The sequence below is a fragment of the Biomphalaria glabrata genome, chromosome 16, assembly GCF_947242115.1.
Source record: "Biomphalaria glabrata chromosome 16, xgBioGlab47.1, whole genome shotgun sequence".
NCBI lineage: Eukaryota > Metazoa > Mollusca > Gastropoda > Planorbidae > Biomphalaria > Biomphalaria glabrata.
In genome coordinates, this window is record NC_074726.1 from 28,923,918 (window position 1) to 28,942,370 (window position 18,453).

Consider the following 18,453-nt stretch of genomic DNA (forward strand, 5'->3'; position numbering starts at 1 on the left):
AAAGAGCCGAATATCTTCAACAGTTTTTATTCAATTCTTTCAAACAAGATTTTTTTTTATTTGTTAAGAATTAGCAAGTCACATTGTCCACACATAGGCCTATTATTATTTAGACACAAAACAACAAAACAACATAGCATGCATTGAGATATAGTTAAACACAGAAAAACACAGATTTGGCTTTGTACGCTATACTAGTGAAACAAATGTATAGTGCAATCAAGAGCAAATGGAAATGAGTTTAAACCTATTTCAGACTACAAAACATAGATCTAGGTTTCGCAAACCCCTTTTGGGTTTTTATGTTTTGAAGTTTGGTATAATGCATAAAAGCAAATAAGAACAGTTCCACTTTCAGACCTTGAAGCGTAAACAGCTTTCTATAACCGACGGTTTACGAGGGTTTCATTTGGCCAGTACAACGACAAGCTAATTTACTTTCCCTAACTAATGTCAAGTGTTATGAGAGCTAGTTGCAAGTTCTAAGAATCTGACCTCGTAGTTACGAAACGACATTGTTCACCGGGATTCAAACTCGTGACCCCTTGGTTCGAAAGTTAAGCTCTACCATTTAGCCACCATTGCTTTAAATGGTCAAGAACTCATAAAACTAATAGCTGAATCTTTAGATGCACAGTAGAATGACGTAAGATAGTCCTGTCCACATTCAAACGCACACATTGTGTTGGGATGAATAGATATGAACGGTAGAAAGTATGAAGTAGATGAATACAATCTGGACTAGTGTAAAATTCTGTATATATATGTTTTGGATGTTCCTTCAGAGTTGAAGATAATCTACATCTTAGCCAGACTACCCGCAGGACAACGGGGGATGAGAGAGTTCAGGGTGTGAACCCAGGAACACCGAGACGATGAACGAGCTTACCACTCAGCCATTGATCGTTTTCCCAAAATCTCTTATAGTGCAGTAATTCAGTCTGGATGGCTTTAAAAAAAAACAAACAGCTATTTGTATCAATCCTGGTTGTGTATTATCTCCCTTTATATAAGTAGTGTAGGTTAAAGTCCTTTATCTTAGTAAGTAAAGTTCTCCTTTCAGACCATGCGATCTATAGGTCAGATGATGTAAAAGTCATCTGTTTCTGTGGCCACGGTTAACGAGGGTGTCATGTGGCCAGTACAAAGACCAAACTAATGTCAGGTACCTAAAAGAGCTGGGTGATCTTAACGGCGTCCAAAGATCCCTAAAACTAAAAATCCAATTCCTCACCAGGATTCGAACTCAGTACCCACACTTCGGAGACCAAACGCTTTACCACTTAGCCTACGCGCCTCTAAGGTGGTGTGGATTGTCTCTCTTAATGTAAGGTATTATGGATTATCTTCCATTACATAATTAGAACCTTAGGTATTAAAAAAAATGTATATCTTTGAAAGAAAAATATGCAAGGATAGCCAAGCTGACCTTAGGTCATCTCCCTTTAAGAGTAACAGGCCCTTTCACCGTAGCTGTAAAACACTAACAATTGTTTTTGCATATAGAGCTCAACGTTTTTTTACTGACCAAATGACACTATCTTAATTGACACCCAAGTATGCCCCTTTATACTCTAAATAAAAACACTAAGAGCACTGGAGTAATAATGAATACATTGTTTCATTATTTGTAAATTAATATCAGCCTTTAAGACACTGAGAGTTAAGCCACTTTTACATTCATTTGTAAGTTTTTTTCATAAATATCATTTCAAATCTGAAACGTTTTACAGTATCCAGTTATAATACATTTTTGGTACATTTTCTTCGATATCAAATAGGTCATAAAACAAACAGGCATCTTATTATATTTGTATAAAACAATTCCATAACATGGATTAGATTAAAACTTTGTATCTAAAAATTTAAGAAAATTGGGGAATTGTTTAATATATATACAATGCTACTATAAATACACATATTAAAAGAAAATGCAACTGGATGTGAGTAAGAGATGCGGACGACGGATAGTCCTGAAGAGTAGTGGTGACAATCCTGTGATTCGAATCCTGAATTGGCCGGTACCCGTTGACAAAATTGTTCAAGTTCTCGTTTTGCAAGTTTCTGAATAAGTTTATCTGGTGAAACAATAGAATCGGAGCAAACATTAACAAGAATTGCGAATACGATTACTCTCAATGTTTAACGTTTAAAGCATTCAAATAATAGATTCGAATATTGGAGCAAACCTGAGACTCAGATATGGGAATGTAGCTTGTGGACACTGTCCAGATCACTGACTCGTAGCATGGGGGCGTGGTCAGGCTGCCAAAGTAGCGGTAGTAATCCATGGAATCGAGATTCGCCGGAAGTAGATCTGTAAGTTGGAAGGATTCAACCTCAGTTGCAGTATCTGTTGAGGGTAAAAAAAAAAATGAACAAAATATACAATCAGAAAATGTAAAAAAAAAAAGGATATAAAGCCCTACTGTTATATATATATATATAGGGCAGAGGATAAAATATATATATATATATATATATATATATATATATATATATCTGTTTCTCTGCGGCCTTCGATTAACGAGGGTGTTATGTGACCAGCACAATGACCAACCGCCTTTACTTTTCCCCAACCAATGTCAGGCACCCTTTAGAGCTGGATGGACTCAGAGCCGCCAGAAGATCCCCACTTTTATATAATAATTATTAGATTTACCTGGTTTAACAATATTGTGAAAATATTTCAAGAGTTGGTCATACTTGGTATTATTTCTTTCTGACATCTGTAGAGAAAAAAAACACCACAGAAGTTAGGTCTTTGAAAAAAACAAATGTCTTGTACTTTAAAATAAATATTGAAAAAAAATGGAAATATTATTTCTCAAATCTTTTCTATTACAGTTATTGAAATTTAACTTGTAGGATTTTTTATTTTTAATCTTTACATTTAATAAAATTATTTTGCATCTGAGCCGAGAAAGAGGAAGGATTGTCTGAATAATGCAAATGTCTAAAAATTCAATAAAAGAAAATAAGCCAATAGGGAAGAAGAGAATTTACCTGAAAGAAAAAGCCAACAACTGCTAGTCCGTAAGGAAGTTCTTGGGCGACACTAAAGTTGGCAAGTTGAACTTGTCTGTGAACTAGATGGACCTGAACAAAAGACACGTTGGCATGAACAAAAATGCTCAGACAAAGAGTTAATTCAAAAAAGTTTTTCAAAGTCACATTAATGAAAGGGAAATAAATATGCACATATACATTCTTTGACCTTATAGTAAAGTAGTTTCCCTTGTTCTGGTCTCATTATTCATGCGGGTTTTTCAGTCACATTAATGAAAGGGAAATAACTATGCACACATAAATTCTTTGACCTTATAGGTAAGTAGTTTCCCTTGTTCTGGTCTCATAATTCATGCGGTCCTTATTAACCCTGAATTGTTTTACAATGAGTACATACACAATTCTGATGTTTAGAGGCTAAACTACCACACGCGTTTTAAGGGTTAATAATTATTATTAATTTGTATTTTAAACTACATGGCGGGCAAATAAAATAACTTTTTATTTTAAGCAGTTTATGTTAATATTATGTTTTCATGAATTATCATAAATTATCATGAACAAATTGTATTGTATATATTTAACAAGACATTTCAATATTCGACTTCACTATTTACATTTCACTTTCGAAACCGTTTGATCGTCAAAGAGCTGAGCCGAAGTCTCTTCGAGCTCTAAGTTTGAAAAAAAAACAACTGTTTGATAGTCTAAGAGCTGAGCCGAAGGCTCTTCGAGCTCTAAGTTTAAAAAAAAACAACTGTTTGATCGTCAGAGAGCTGAGCCGAAGTCTCTTCGAGCTCTAAGTTTAAAAAAAACAACTGTTTGAGCGTCAAAGAGCTGAGCCGAAGTCTCTTCGAGCTCTAAGTTTAAAAAAAACAACTGTTTGAGCGTCAAAGAGCTGAGCCGAAGACTCTTCGAGCTCTAAGTTTGAAAAAAAAACAACTGTTTGATCGTCAAAGAGCTGAGCCGAAGACTCTTCGAGCTCTAAGTTTTAAAAAAAAAACCTGTTTGAGCGTCAAACAGTAAAAAAAAAACCTAACCTGTCTGAACCACAGTTCTGTCTGGAAGAGACCCAAGTCAATGCCTTTATAAAGCATTGCTATTTCCGACATAATTGGCCTCTAGACGAATGGACTAGACATGGCAAAGGACCGAGTTTACCGGGAGCCTCCGCCATCTTCATATGTTATACCAAGCTAACCATGGGGGAACTCGCCATTAATGTAACAGTCCCTTGAGGTATGGCGCATGGATTATTGACAGGCTCGTGAGAGCTCTCTTTCAACTCCGTCCGTGCAATGGGTCCACTCTCGCCTACCCTTGGACACTCCCATGGGAGTTTTGTTTCGCCATTCATTTAGCCTAGCTACCTCCTCAAGTAGCCGTTTCCACACGGGCGCCACGTTGAGGCAGAACAGCGTACCCGGGACTTTCGAAACCAATCGTTACAGAAGGCCTCAACACTGACCTGTGACGTCATAATCTGTGGGCGATTCAGACCAATGGCTCCTGCCACTTCACAGACCCGATGTCACGACCTGTGACGTGGCAACGAGCTACTGATTGCGACGTCGCAGGTCAGGTCTTTCTATAATGTTTGGTCGCGTAACTTGACGTACTTTATAGATTTACTTTGTTACTTTATAGATTTACTTTGTTACTCTATAGATTTACTTTGTTACTTTACAAGGCCTTTACTTACTTTATTTACTTTGTTACTCTATAGATTTACTTTGTTACTCTATAGATTTACTTTGTTACTCTATAGATTTACTTTGTTACTCTATAGATTTACTTTGTTACTCTATAGATTTACTTTGTTACTTTACAAGGCCTTTATTTACTTTATAGATTTACTTTGTTACTTTATAGATTTACTTTGTTACTTTATAGATTTACTTTGTTAGTTTATAGATTTACTTTGTTACTTTATAGATTTACTTTGTTACTCTATAGATTTACTTTGTTACTTTACAGATTTACTTTGTTACTTTACAGATTTACTTTGTTATTTTACATACAGATTTACTTTGTTACTTTACAGATTTACTTTGTTACTTTACAGATTTACTTTGTTACTTTATAGATTTACTTTGTTACTTTATAGATTTACTTTGTTACTTTATAGATTTACTTTGTTACTTTATAGATTTACTTTGTTACTTTATAGATTTACTTTGTTACTCTATAGATTTACTTTGTTACTTTACAGATTTACTTTGTTACTTTACAGATTTACTTTGTTACTTTATAGATTTACTTTGTTACTTTATAGATTTACTTTGTTACTTTATAGATTTACTTTGTTACTTTATAGATTTACTTTGTTACTTTATAGATTTACTTTGTTACTTTACAGATTTACTTTGTTACTTTACAGATTTACTTTGTTACTTTACAGATTTACTTTGTTACTTTACATACAGATTTACTTTGTTACTTTACAGATTTACTTTGTTACTTTATAGATTTACTTTGTTACTTTATAGATTTACTTTGTTACTTTATAGATTTACTTTGTTACTTTATAGATTTAATTTGTTACTTTATAGATTTACTTTGTTACTTTATAGATTTACTTTGTTGTATTGATTGACTCGCAAGACTTCATCACAACTTTATCGATTACAGGTTTTTTCATTTTGTTTGCGGACTCGGTGGCTGAGAGGTTAAGGGCTTGGTTTCCGAACCTGGGTTCCTGGGTTCGAATCTTGGTGAAGACTAGGATTTAGAATGTTAGAATTAGTTGTGAAAAGTAAAGGCGATTGGTCGTTATGCTGGCCACATGACACCCTGCTCGTTAACCAAAGAAACTGGTGACCTTAACATCATTTGCCCAATAGAAAACAAGGTCTGAAAATGGAACTTTAATTATTTTTTTTTTACTTTTCATTTTGTAGATTTTGTTTATATTTTCTTTTTATATATTATATATTAATATTTTCACAGAGATTGACCCTTTACAAAACAATTAGACCAATTAGATAATCATTATAAGACATCAGTTAGGCCAGGTTCACATTTAGCTTCACATTCACTTTCACCTATCCCTTGGTCTGCTAGACCGCTGGGGCACCACACAAGATCTGTCAAGATTCTTTCTCTATTCCTCTGTCATTTGCCTTTCATAAAACTTCATTCCGATTTTCCTTCTCAAAATATTGAAACCTGCCTGGGTGGACCACTTCGGGGGGCAGATTCTGAGTTTACGTTTTTAACACAAACTGTCTTCGTAACCTTGTATAAAGTAAGATTTGTTTAAATATCATTTTATTTAATTTCAAGTTGAATTTGATCATATAGTGTATAACAAGATTTATCTAGTTTTGTTCACGGAAGAGGTTTACTCAAGATATTTAGAGGTTGTATTAGTTAAAATATTATACGCATACAGTGGTTTGGTTGTCAACTAGCAGTTCGGTGCTTTGCGTCAAAGGCCTTTAACAATACCAACCCAAACCAACAACCACTCCGTCTTATAAGAAGGTTGTCAAGGCAAGCGGCAACCCTCAGAAAAAAAATCAGAGTGTGTGACTGATGGAAAACACATAATCCTACCCACACCGTGACAGGATCTGAACCCAGTAATGGTCGATGCCATAATGAAACTTTTAGACAAAATAAGGGTGAAGAGCCCCTGGTCCACGCCTATCTGTTGTGAACATTTTTTCTCTACGGTCAAAGGCTTTGTGCGGGTGTCTAGTCGCTCTGACACTCTAAATCGATCTTTTCCTAGCTTAACAAATTCTAACCTTCATCTTTAACCAGAGTGTACTGTGGCTAATGCAACTGTCACAAACCGCTGTGAGCCCACAACCGTTTGTGTGTGTGTAGCAGAACAACCACAGTCCACTACGATGGCCTTAGTTATTGTGGAAAGTTTTAAGTTTGTTTACTGTTATTTATATTTTAGATCTAATGTCATTATTTATGTTTTAATATATTTTAATTAGATTTATTTTATTATTGGAAGGGGAAATAAGTATTTTTTTTTTGTGCTTTAATGTTTATTTTGTTGTCACGGGACCAGAGGACCTAGGCTACAACGAGGGCGGGGTGATCTGGGAAATTTGGGGAAAGGGGCAGTTGGCGCGGCCTACGTCATCACTGGTCAGATACCGATGATGCATGTAGACGTAACCACTGAGGTTATGCGTCACTGATGATACAAAGGGATGTAACCACTGTGTTGCTGGGTAGTCCACGTGGGAGGGTTTTTGCTCTGGAAACGAACGGACAGTTAGCGTGGGTTTTGTAGAGCGGACGGTCGTATTTCTCGCTCCTGCTTGTCTTCCTAAAATTGTACGAGAAAACTATAGCAGAATCTAACGTTCATAGTCATTAGAGATCTGAGTTTAGTCACCAGTTGTTGATGTACCTGTATGTAAATATTTTATTTGGAAGATTCTATACTGGATGTAAATCAAGTGATACGCCTACGTTTTTCTAACTATATTCAGGTGTTCGGTTTTTATAGTTAAAGATATAGACAAACACCTAAATCGTGACAGGGCTAAAACCACCAAAGTTCCAGCGTCAACAGTCGGGCCTCCAGAATCACCCTAGACCACGACCAGTTCAAGCAGGCGCCAGCACACTGCTAGCGTCTTGTGACAGCAACGCCCTAATGCTTTCATCAATTTCCTCAGCAATTGTTTCATTATCCCAAAAAAGCTGGGTAGAATTCTAAAAATCTAAAATTTAAAAGCTGGGATTTAAATCCGCGGCCTATTGTTTCAGAAGTCAAACGCTTTAATGTTGCTTAATAAAACAAAAACAAAAACAAAAAAAAACGAATGTAATTGGGTTCAGTGTAAACTTTCTTCATCTTTCTCTTCCGAGACTTACGCAATGCAATTTAAACCCCAACTTATTGTGATAATCCACCAGATGATATCAAAATTAAATATCAATATCACACTACAGTGGATCCCTTGACACATTGGCATCATGGGAAATGAAAAGGCAGATAAGCTATCAAAGGCAGGTTCATCTATGGAACAACCAGATAGATTTGTTAACTACCTCACCCTAAGGTCAATGTTAGTCAACAATCACAAAGAGGAGTGGCTCAACCAATGGGCATCAGGAAACACAGGCAGAGCCATGTACAAAGAAATGACTACGCCTAACAAACTGGACAGTATTAATTTCTTCCAACTAAGAACAGGACACACACCACTATTAAATTACACTGCGCCCACCCCTTTGAAAACGTAAACCATATCCTCTTTGAATGCCCCTTCCTAATCCACCTTAGACAGACCCTACTACCACTACAGCCCAACATAACCAACACCCTGTACGGCAGTGCTGAACAACTGAAGGAAACAGCACACTTTTTTTTCCTTGGCACACTCTGCAAAAGAGCTCACAGCTCAGCAGCAATACTTCTGGCTAGAAAAAGAAGAAGAAAGCCCCCACTTCTGCTCCTATGAAATACTTACCTCCATCGGAAAAGATTTCCCATCCATGTAGTGCTCGGAACCTAAATATTGGTTGGCGCCCCAGTGAAAGTGAAGCTGTACGAGCTTGTAGGCTGTAGGTAGACCTCCTCCAAGGAGGTAGATAGGGGTGCCAGAGTAGACTAGCTGCACTGAAAAAAATAAAAACACAGAAGTTTTCTAGCTACACAACAACAACTGTAAACCAATCGTTACTCAATTCTACATAGGTTAGTGAGAGACAGGAAGTATTGGATTGATCAAAGACAGCCTGAGATAAGGCAATGTAACGGAAATGGGATGAGTCATTTAAGTATTATTTCAGTTGTTCATTTCATTAGTATTTCAGAAAGATTAATTCGTTAATTAGTGAGTGATTTAAAATTTTATTTTTATGTTTTTATTCAGATTATACTTTCATTTACAAGAACACACAAGACAAACAGGTTAACGCATCCACGGAAAATAGGAATATCCCTACTATTGCGATATAGTAACTTATGGAATAAGAAATGTGCTTTTATGTTTGTGTTTTCGTATTTATAAATTATGCATTATTGCTAATTATGGCTAAATATGGCTAAATATGGCTAATTATGGCTAAATATGGCTAAATATGGGAAGCGTGGTCGAGAGGCTAAGTGCGCTTGAACTTGGCTTGTCTTGACTACCTAGAAGGGGGCTCGAGGTTCGTTTACTGAACGCCTAAAGGCAGCACGGAAAACCAACTCCTAGATACCCCCTCCCACCTACTAGTCTACAAATGAGATTGGACGAAAGCGCTCTGAGCATGCTTTAAGCATGAAAGTAGCGCTATATAAAAGTTATAATAATAAATAATAATAATAATAATTATGGCTAATTATAGCTAGTGAGAGAAGGTATTGTGCATAACAGTATGCAGCTTATACTATGCAGAAATTTGACTTTTGTCTTATTTGATTTGTTCATCAATGGGACTATAACTCGTGAACTAATTTACCCATTCGTCCGCCCCTGTTTGATAGTGTAAAGTTATCTCCCTTGGACATCAAATAGTCACTGAAATTTAAGCTTGTGAGTGCTGGGCTGTAGATAGCCTGGCTGCTGACGATGTCGATGGGCGACTGCATCACTCCACCGCAGTGAGGATATTTTACATACCACTTCTCTGGACCTGGTGAAAACCAAACATTGACAAATATATAACTAATAACAGGGCAAGCCTAGTTGCAAGTTGCGCGGCGGTATGATTGCATGACTCGACTGATCAGATGATAGCATGGCTGTATGATTGCATTAATTATGCATTGATTGTATGATTGCATTGATTGTATGATTGCATTGATTGTATGATTGCATTGATTGTATGATCACATTGATTGTATGATTGCATTGATTGTATGATCGCATTGATTGTATGATTGCATTGATTGTATGATTGCATTGATTGTATGATCGCATTGATTGTATGATTGCATTGATTGTATGATTGCATTGATTGTATGATCGCATTGATTGTATGATTGCATTAATTATGCATTGATTGTATGATCGCATCGATTGTATGATTGCATTAATTATGCATTGATTATATGATTGCATTGATTGTATGATTGCATTGATTGTATGATCGCATTCATTGTATGATTGCATTAATTATGCATTGATTGTATGATTGCATTGATTGTATTATCGCATTGATTGTATGATTGCATTGATTGTATGATCGCATTGATTGTATGATTGCATTGATTGTATGATTGCATTAATAGTATGATTGCATGGTGGTAAGTTGCATTGAAGGTATGGTTGCATGGTTGTATATTGCTTGATTGTAGGATTGCTTGATTGTATGATTAATTGGTTGTATGATTGCATTGATTTTGTGATTACTTTTATTGTATGATTACTGGATTGTATGGTTGCGTTATTTGTACGTTGCATTGGTTGTATGATTGCATTGATTACATTGACTGAATGATTGTATTAATCGTATGGTAGCATGACTGTATGATTACATTAATTGTATGATTACATGATTGTTGTGATAAGATGATTGCATCTATTGTAAGTTGCATTGATTATATGTTTGCATTGATTGTATGATTGCATGGTGGTAAGTTGCATTGGTTGTTTGATTGCATTGATTGTATGAATACAATGATTATATGATTGCAGAAATGCGTGATTGCATAACATTCTTAAAGACCTTCCTTCAAGAAACAGGCGAAAGAAGAACAGGCAGACGGTCAGCGCGAGTGGAAGGCAATATAAAAGAATGGCCTCATATTTACAATATCTGAAATAGAAATTAGCTTATTTAAAAATGCATTAAATCTAGTGCAATTAGTTTATTCTACGTCTTTTGTACATCGTGAAGGGATTAAAAATCAGAATTCCCTATTTCTACAATCATGTGGTAGCTTCCCTGGAGTTAGCAGTTTCATTCCAAACTCTTAGCCGGCAGGTGGTTTGGGGGACCTGATAGCTCTCAATGCGGGGTCTGAGTATATTTATGCATTCACTGAACCAAGTTTTTTTTTATGGGAAGTTGGGGCCCAGTAATTTTTTTTCAAATCTTTTATTTCATTATCTATTAAGAGCAAAGTAATCACTTTCATAGAATAGTAATCAACTTCATGAGGAGTAATTTTATAATTGTACTTGGATAATATTAAAATTAGTATCTAGGCATTAGGTACAGACATTTTTGTGCCTTGAAGAATAAAATAAATTGAATGCATTCGCACCCCACGTGCCTCTACCTCTATGGGGGCGCTCTCATAGTTTGAGAAGCGCTGAACTACAGGAAGACTTCGTGATGTTTGAACGAATGCACATTGCAAGAGTTGCCGAACTTTAAACAGCCCAGTCTATAAATAAACCGAGGGTATACTCTGATGAGTGTCGCGTAAAACATGCCCGCGAACAAACAAACGAATGAATAGCTGAACTCAGCGTTTCTCACAATGTGGGGCGCTCTGACCGGGGGGTGGGGTGCGGCGAGGCAATTTGACAAGAGGGGGGGGGGGAGAGCGAAGTCGGTCAGTTTATTTTTAAGGGTTATAAATCTATGTATGTTTTTAAAAAAAAGTATTCCTTTTTTTTTTTGCTTCACATTCTTGTTTTGTTTTGGTTTATAGGAGCTTATTTAGACCTTTAGTTTTAGTTTTAGTTTTAGTTCTTTAAGTCTGATTCAAATGTATTAGTTCTTGTTATAATACCCAGACATTCCTCTGGGGAAAAAAAAGAGATTATTACGTCATCCGCAAGTGCCAATCTTCTTGTCTTAAGTTATTCTACATCTTTTTTTTTTTTTTTTTTTTTTACAAAAACAAAAAATATCTTAGAGTAAATTACATAATCTCAACTCAACTCAACTCAAGAAAACATTAAGAAACTGGAACAGACACAAAATAGAGCAGTGAGATTCATGACAAACGAATATTCACATTTGACTATAGTAACACCTTTAGTAAAATCACTAAATCTAGGACAGAAGACTCAAGGGTAAAGTAGCAATTATACATAAAACAATGAACCATAATCTTCAAATACAAAAACAAAATTTAATAAAATACTCAGAAAGACACAAAAATAAAGGCACACTCCTCGTCCCATATGCTAGGACAAATTTGTACAAATACTCCTTCTTCCCTAGTGCTATTAGAGCATGGAATGGGTCAACTGAGCTAGCCAGGAAAACCAGTGACTTGGCAGAATTTAAGTCATTGGTTAATATGCATGACTAAATGCATGACGCGTAGGACGTAATCATCTTCTTTTTTGAAGTAACGTCTATATTATATAAGATAAGATAAGACAAGATCTACTGGAGCTAACTTCTAAGCAACGATGTTGCTGTTGTCGTGGTTAACTTTGGATGTTAAACCACACGTTGATGTTAAACCACACGATAATGTTAAACGACATGATGCCTAGTTTGGCAACAGTGCCATTCTATGACTTAAACGTCGCAATACTCATTCTGTCGTTAGGATTAAGGCGTCACGCTAGGAAGTCAATTCAGTCTTGAGCTGACAACTCAGATCCTTGAATCTATTAAGTCTGTTTTAAATAGAAGTTCGCTCAACCCAATTCTGTTAAGAATGTGTCGTTTTGAAATTAAAAAAGTAAAGTTCCCCTTTCAGGCCTTGCAATCTATAGGGCAGATGATGTAAACTTCATCTGTTTCTGTGGCCCACAGTTAACTAAGGCGCCATGTGGCCCACAGTTGACTTAGGCGTCATGTGGCCCACAGTTGACTAAGACGTCATGTGGCCCACAGTTGACTAAGGCGCCATGTGGCCGACAGTTAACTAAGGCGTCATGTGACCCACAGTTAACTAAGGCGTCATGTGGCCCACAGTAAACTAAGGCGTCATGTGGCCCAAAGTTAACTAAGGCGTCATGTGGCCCACAGTTAACTAAGGCGTCATGTGGCCCACAGTTAACTAAGGCGTCATGTGGCCCACAGTTAACTAAGGCGTCATGTGGCCCACAGTTAACTAAGGCGTCATGTGGCCCACAGTTGACTAAGGCGTCATGTGGCCCACAGTTGACTAAGGCGTCATGTGGCCAGCACAAGGACTAACCGCTATTACTTTCCCTCAACTAATGCGATTAGAGCTGGGTAAAATCTCCCAGTCTTCACCAGGATTCGAACCCAGGACCATCCAGTTCGGAACTCACTGCTCCTCGCTAATGATGGTGTACTATGAGACTAAATGAAATGATGTTTAAATTACCACCTAGACTATGGCAAGTCTTAAAGTTAGAGTTGAGTATCGTAGTACCTCTAAGATACAAGCAAAGCTTATAATGTAAGCCGAATAACCATATTAGTCAACCTAAAGACAAGTTTTTCTACTCACCATCTGGTTCCCCGTTGCGATAATTCCAAACTGTCAATGAAAACATGAAACAACATGAGATATGTTTCTCGCTTTAATGTTTTAATAATTTATTTCTTCAGGTTCAAAGACAGTGTTATAGATGAAATGACTGATACTACACTGCACCAAAAGTTAATTATTGAGGGGATACTAACGTAGCAGTCAATATAAAACTTAATCACTAATTGATTTATAAGTGATAAGGATGTTATTTTTCAGACTTTAGCTTTAAGTGATGAAAAAAAAATACCCCCTTGTGATCTATGAAGGAAGATGATGTAAAGATCATCTGTTTTTAATCCCCAACGGTTAACGAGGGTCTTGCGTGGCCAGCACAAATATCAACCACCACTAGGGACCCGTTCGAATAGAATCAGGGGGAAAAAAAAGTACATTTCCCTTTCAGGCCTACCGATCTGTAGGGGGCAGATGAATCGATCATCTATGGGACAGATGATGTCAAATCTAATCTGTTTCTATGATAGAAGGTTAACGAGGGTGTCATGTGGCCAGCACAACGACCAACCGCCTTTTTCTTTCCCCCAGCGTATGTCAGGTATCCATTAAAGCTAAGTGAGCTCAAAACTCCTAGGGCAGATGAATCTACCATCTATGGGACAGATGATGTATAATGTAATATGTTTCTATGATAGAAGGTTAACGAGGGTGTCATGTGGCCAGCACAACGACCAACCGCCTTTACTTTCCCTCGTATGTCAGGTATCCATTAGAGCTAAGTGAGCTCAAAACTCCTAGGGCAGATGAATCTACCATCTATGGGACAGATGATGTATAATGTAATCTGTTTCTATGATAGAAGGTTAACGAGGGTGTCATGTGGCCAGCACAACGACCAACCGCCTTTTCTTTCCCCCAGCGTATGTCAGGTATCCATTAGAGCTAAGTGAGCTCAAAACTCCTATGGCAGATAAATCTACCATCTATGGGACAGATGATGTATAATGTAATCTGTTTCTATGATAGAAGGTTAACGAGGGTGTCATGTGGCCAGCACAACGACCAACCGCCTTTTCTTTTCCCCAACTAATGTCAGGTATCCATTAGAGCTATGTGAGTTCAAAACTCCTAGGGCAGATGAATCTATCATCTATGGGACAGATGATGTAATATGTAATCTGTTTCTATGAGAGAAGGTTAACGAAGGTGTCATGTGGCCAGCACAACGACCAACCGCCTTTACTTTCCCTCGTATGTCAGGTATCCATTAGAGTTAAGTAACTCAGGAGCGCCTAAAAAAAAAAAAAAGCTGAAAAACTTCAGTTTTCATTAGGATTCAAACCCGAGACCTGCCTGTTTGGACGTCAAGCGTTTTAACACTCAGCCACCCAGCCCATTAACTCTTTCTCTCCTAATTGACGATACCAACGTTGATAACATCAGAAAGTGTTCAATAATAACGGAGATAAAGAGTTAAGGGGATGAGGACCACCACTTAGACGCAAAATATGTATAATAATTATCTGGCATATTCTATTGGAATAAAGTGTGTGTGTGTGTGTGTATTTGGTCCATCCTGTAATCTGTATAATTGATATCTTAAATAAAAGGTTATTATATATCTCCAAACTTATGCGTACAGATTTACTAAAAAATGTTAAAATATTTGAATTGAATCTATAGGGCAGATAAATCTATCATCTATTATATGTGGGGCATAGGAATATATCATCTCTCCCCTATTGGGCAGATGAATCTATCATCTAACATTTATGGGGCAGATGAATCTATCATCTAACATTTATGGGGCAGATGAATCTATCATCTAACATTTATGGGGCAGATGAATCTATCATCTAACATTTATGGGGAAGATGAATCTATCATCTAACATTTATGGGGCAGATGAATCTATCATCTAACATTTATGGGGCAGATGAATCTATCATCTAACATTTATGGGGCAGATGAATCTATCATCTAACTTTTATGGGGAAGATGAATCTATCATCTAACATTTATGGGGCAGATGAATCTATCATCTAACATTTATGGGGCAGATGAATCTATCATCTAACATTTATGGGGAAGATGAATCTATCATCTAACATTTATGGGGCAGATGAATCTATCATCTAACATTTATGGGGCAGATGAATCTATCATCTAACATTTATGGGGCAGATGAATCTATCATCTAACATTTATGGGGAAGATGAATCTATCATCTAACATTTATGGGGCAGATGAATCTATCATCTAACATTTATGGGGCAGATGAATCTATCATCTAACATTTATGGGGCAGATGAATCTATCATCTAACATTTATGGGGCAGATGAATCTATCATCTAACATTTATTTGGCAGATGAATCTATCATCTAACATTTATTTGGCAGATGAATCTATCATCTAACATTTATGTTTATATGACCGACGGTTGACCACTGTGTCATGTGGCCAGCGACCAACGACCAACCGCCTTTTCTTTCCCCAACTAATGTCAGATGCACATTAGGCTTGGGTGAACTCTATGGCTTCCGAAAAATGGAAAATTTCAAAATCACAGTCTTCAACGAGATTTGAGCACCCCCACCCCACGTTCGAAAGCCAAACGTCCTACAACTCAACCACCAAGCCCTTATTTGAATTAAAAATAAAGAATACGCTACAATGAAAATGAAAAATTGAATGAATTCAAATTACCTTGGGAATTTCCTTTCTCATACATGGCTGCAATGATCACAAGACAAAACAACAGACTAGATGTCATAAACTGTTTCATTGTTTGAAATCTAATACGTTAAAAAAAGATTAATAAAGCGATAAGAAAATATTTAAGAGTCATTCTTATTATGTCGTTTTCTGGGTTTTTACTTGACTGTGTCTAGATTATCAGAAAATGGTGGGCCTGTGCAAACGAAAGGTTTTATTATTTTTTTTATTTTTTTTTTGCAGGGAGGAAGTTAAATTTAAAGCGATGTCGTAATCAAAGTTTTATTAGTATGTACTAAAAAATGTTTCTTAAATAAAGTATTACCAACTTTAAAGTCCTAAGTATAACAGAAATTTAAAAAATACTAATTTCTTTTTAAAAAAATGTTTGGGCCCCGGGGCGCGTTAAGAAGTTGATAACTCATCACTTTTGCGTCGGTCTTAACATTTTGACGTCTTTTTAATTAATGGGGAAGAAAATTTTAATTAACACAGTACTGCAAATGTTTTCTTAGTTTTATTAGTTTAAAAAATGGTATGAAAAAAAAAAGGGCTTTGATGTTGTTAGTTTGGTTCCATAAAGTTCTGTAATATTGTAGACGCGGTGACAGACATAACTCGAAGCTTTTGGCGGGTAAGGCTCACTGTCCAGTACATGATCTCACTGCTAAGGAAATCTTACTTTCGATTTCCATTTTACATGTGTCACGTGTCTCGCAACGTGATCGCAGACATGTTTTAATTTGTATTTTAATCAAAGGCGCGATGTTCGTAAAATATTTGACATGATTCGGATGCTCTTTTCTAATGCTCCAATAAAACAGTGAAAGCAAAGAAGAAGAAGGATGTTCTTTCAGAGATAATCTACATCCTAGTCCAAGCCTCACAGGATGGCGGGTGTTAGCAGGTGGCGGGGTATGAACACGAAACAATCGAGACGACCAAACGACAGTCAAGCGTTAGTAATTTTATATTTTTTTTTTACCATTGCGTGCCCTAAAAAGCCAAAAAAAAATTAACACAAATAAAGCTTTGTGCAAACTCGTACTAGGTTTTTTAAATATGAATATTGAAAAAAAGAATATATATTTATTTATTTTATAATTACTTCCAAAGCGTCTGTTGCTTGAGATGATTTATTACTATTATTTTATGAGCTTGTCACTGGCCTATAAAACAAATAAAGTTTATGTGTTCAGAAGAACTGTAAAGCGCACAGAAACACAAGAGAACACTTTGATGTGTATCTATAGATGTGCACACTAAGTGAACTCGGCTATTTATATAGTAGTACTAGGGCAGTGTTTCCCAAAGTGGGGTACACGTACCCCTAGGGGTATGGGAAGAGTTTGAAGGGGGTACGCGTTGCAAATAGTTAACTCTGCTGATTTTTTTTTTAAATATCCATTTAGTTAATTAGAATAAAATATCATAAGTTTTTAATTTCTTTTTATTAAGTAAGTTTTTTACAAACTCAAATGCGGCGCTATTTTAAAATTTAAGACTAATTTCTACAAAGACCAGGAACAGGATAGGGATGTTACAACTTCCGTCGACACGCCCACTTTTTTTAATTAAAAAAAATATATTTCCATTTTTCAGGATGTATTTGATGTGTGTCTCTGAAGCATGCAAAAAATAAACTCACTAATTTTGTGTTTGTAGGCCTACAAACCTGCCTGGTCGTGCGGTTTGCGCGCTGGACTGTCGTTTGAATTTATCGATGGTCCAGGGTTCAAACCCTGCCCGCTCCCATCCCCCGTCGTCCTGCGGGAGGTTTGGACTAGGAAGTAAATTATCTTCAACTCTGAAGGAACATCCGAAACATGTCAAACATTTTTACAAACAAGCATATCATAAAATTCGATTGTTATTAAAATAAATCCTTTTTATTGGGGAGGGGTACTCAGCGTTACGAAAAGTCTAGAAGTGGTACGCATAGGTCAAAAGTTTGGGAAACACTGCACTAGGAGGATCAATCCAAAAGGATTGGTTTTGTTCAGATCTCCGGGGCAATGGGGAACCAGGTAGGTAGGGGTATAAGTAGGTCTGTTGGGGGGGGGGGGAGGCAATGAGATCTTCCCACTCCTCCGTTGTTATTTTATATCAAAATCTATCTCTGTGTGTTTGTCGGTGCGTGTGTGGGAGTGCGTGAGAGAGTCATTTTATCCATTCGAAGGCCAAAGCAATTTTGAAATAGGATTTTAAAAAAAGGCTTTTCATAATTCAGTAGAATGGAGGTAGAAAAAAAATCTTGGTTATTAGTGCCGTCGCAGTAGCGTAACTAGGGTGGGGGGGAGGAGGGGGGAGAATTTGAAAATCCCCCTGGCCCCCACTTGAGGGGGGGGGGTCCCCAAATGAATGTTTTTTTACATTAAAAAATAAGTATTACGAAAAATGCAGGGGCCCCCAAAGAGGTCAAGCCCCCTGGGCCCCCAAACAATGGAA

The 18,453-nt window shown here is 36.8% G+C and overlaps 1 protein-coding gene across 2 annotated transcripts; it reads right to left on the reverse strand.

Annotated features, from left to right (window-relative positions):
- Positions 1 to 11: 11 nt before the first annotated feature.
- On the reverse strand, positions 12 to 17,248 carry LOC106060521 (carbonic anhydrase 7-like). Of its 2 annotated transcripts, none has more exons than XM_056014463.1 (9): positions 17,114 to 17,248; positions 15,997 to 16,023; positions 13,310 to 13,339; positions 9,436 to 9,609; positions 8,457 to 8,605; positions 3,007 to 3,099; positions 2,663 to 2,729; positions 2,190 to 2,353; positions 12 to 2,078 (listed from the first exon to the last, which is right to left on the reverse strand). In XM_056014463.1, the coding sequence occupies exons 2-9, from the start codon at positions 16,019 to 16,021 to the stop codon at positions 1,887 to 1,889; spliced, it is 894 nt and encodes a 297-aa protein (XP_055870438.1). In that variant the 5' UTR covers positions 16,022 to 16,023; positions 17,114 to 17,248; the 3' UTR covers positions 12 to 1,886. The 2 variants fall into 2 exon arrangements, with proteins under 2 accessions (XP_055870438.1, XP_055870437.1); XM_056014462.1 differs by having other exon boundaries at positions 15,997 to 16,085.
- Positions 17,249 to 18,453: the final 1,205 nt, after the last annotated feature.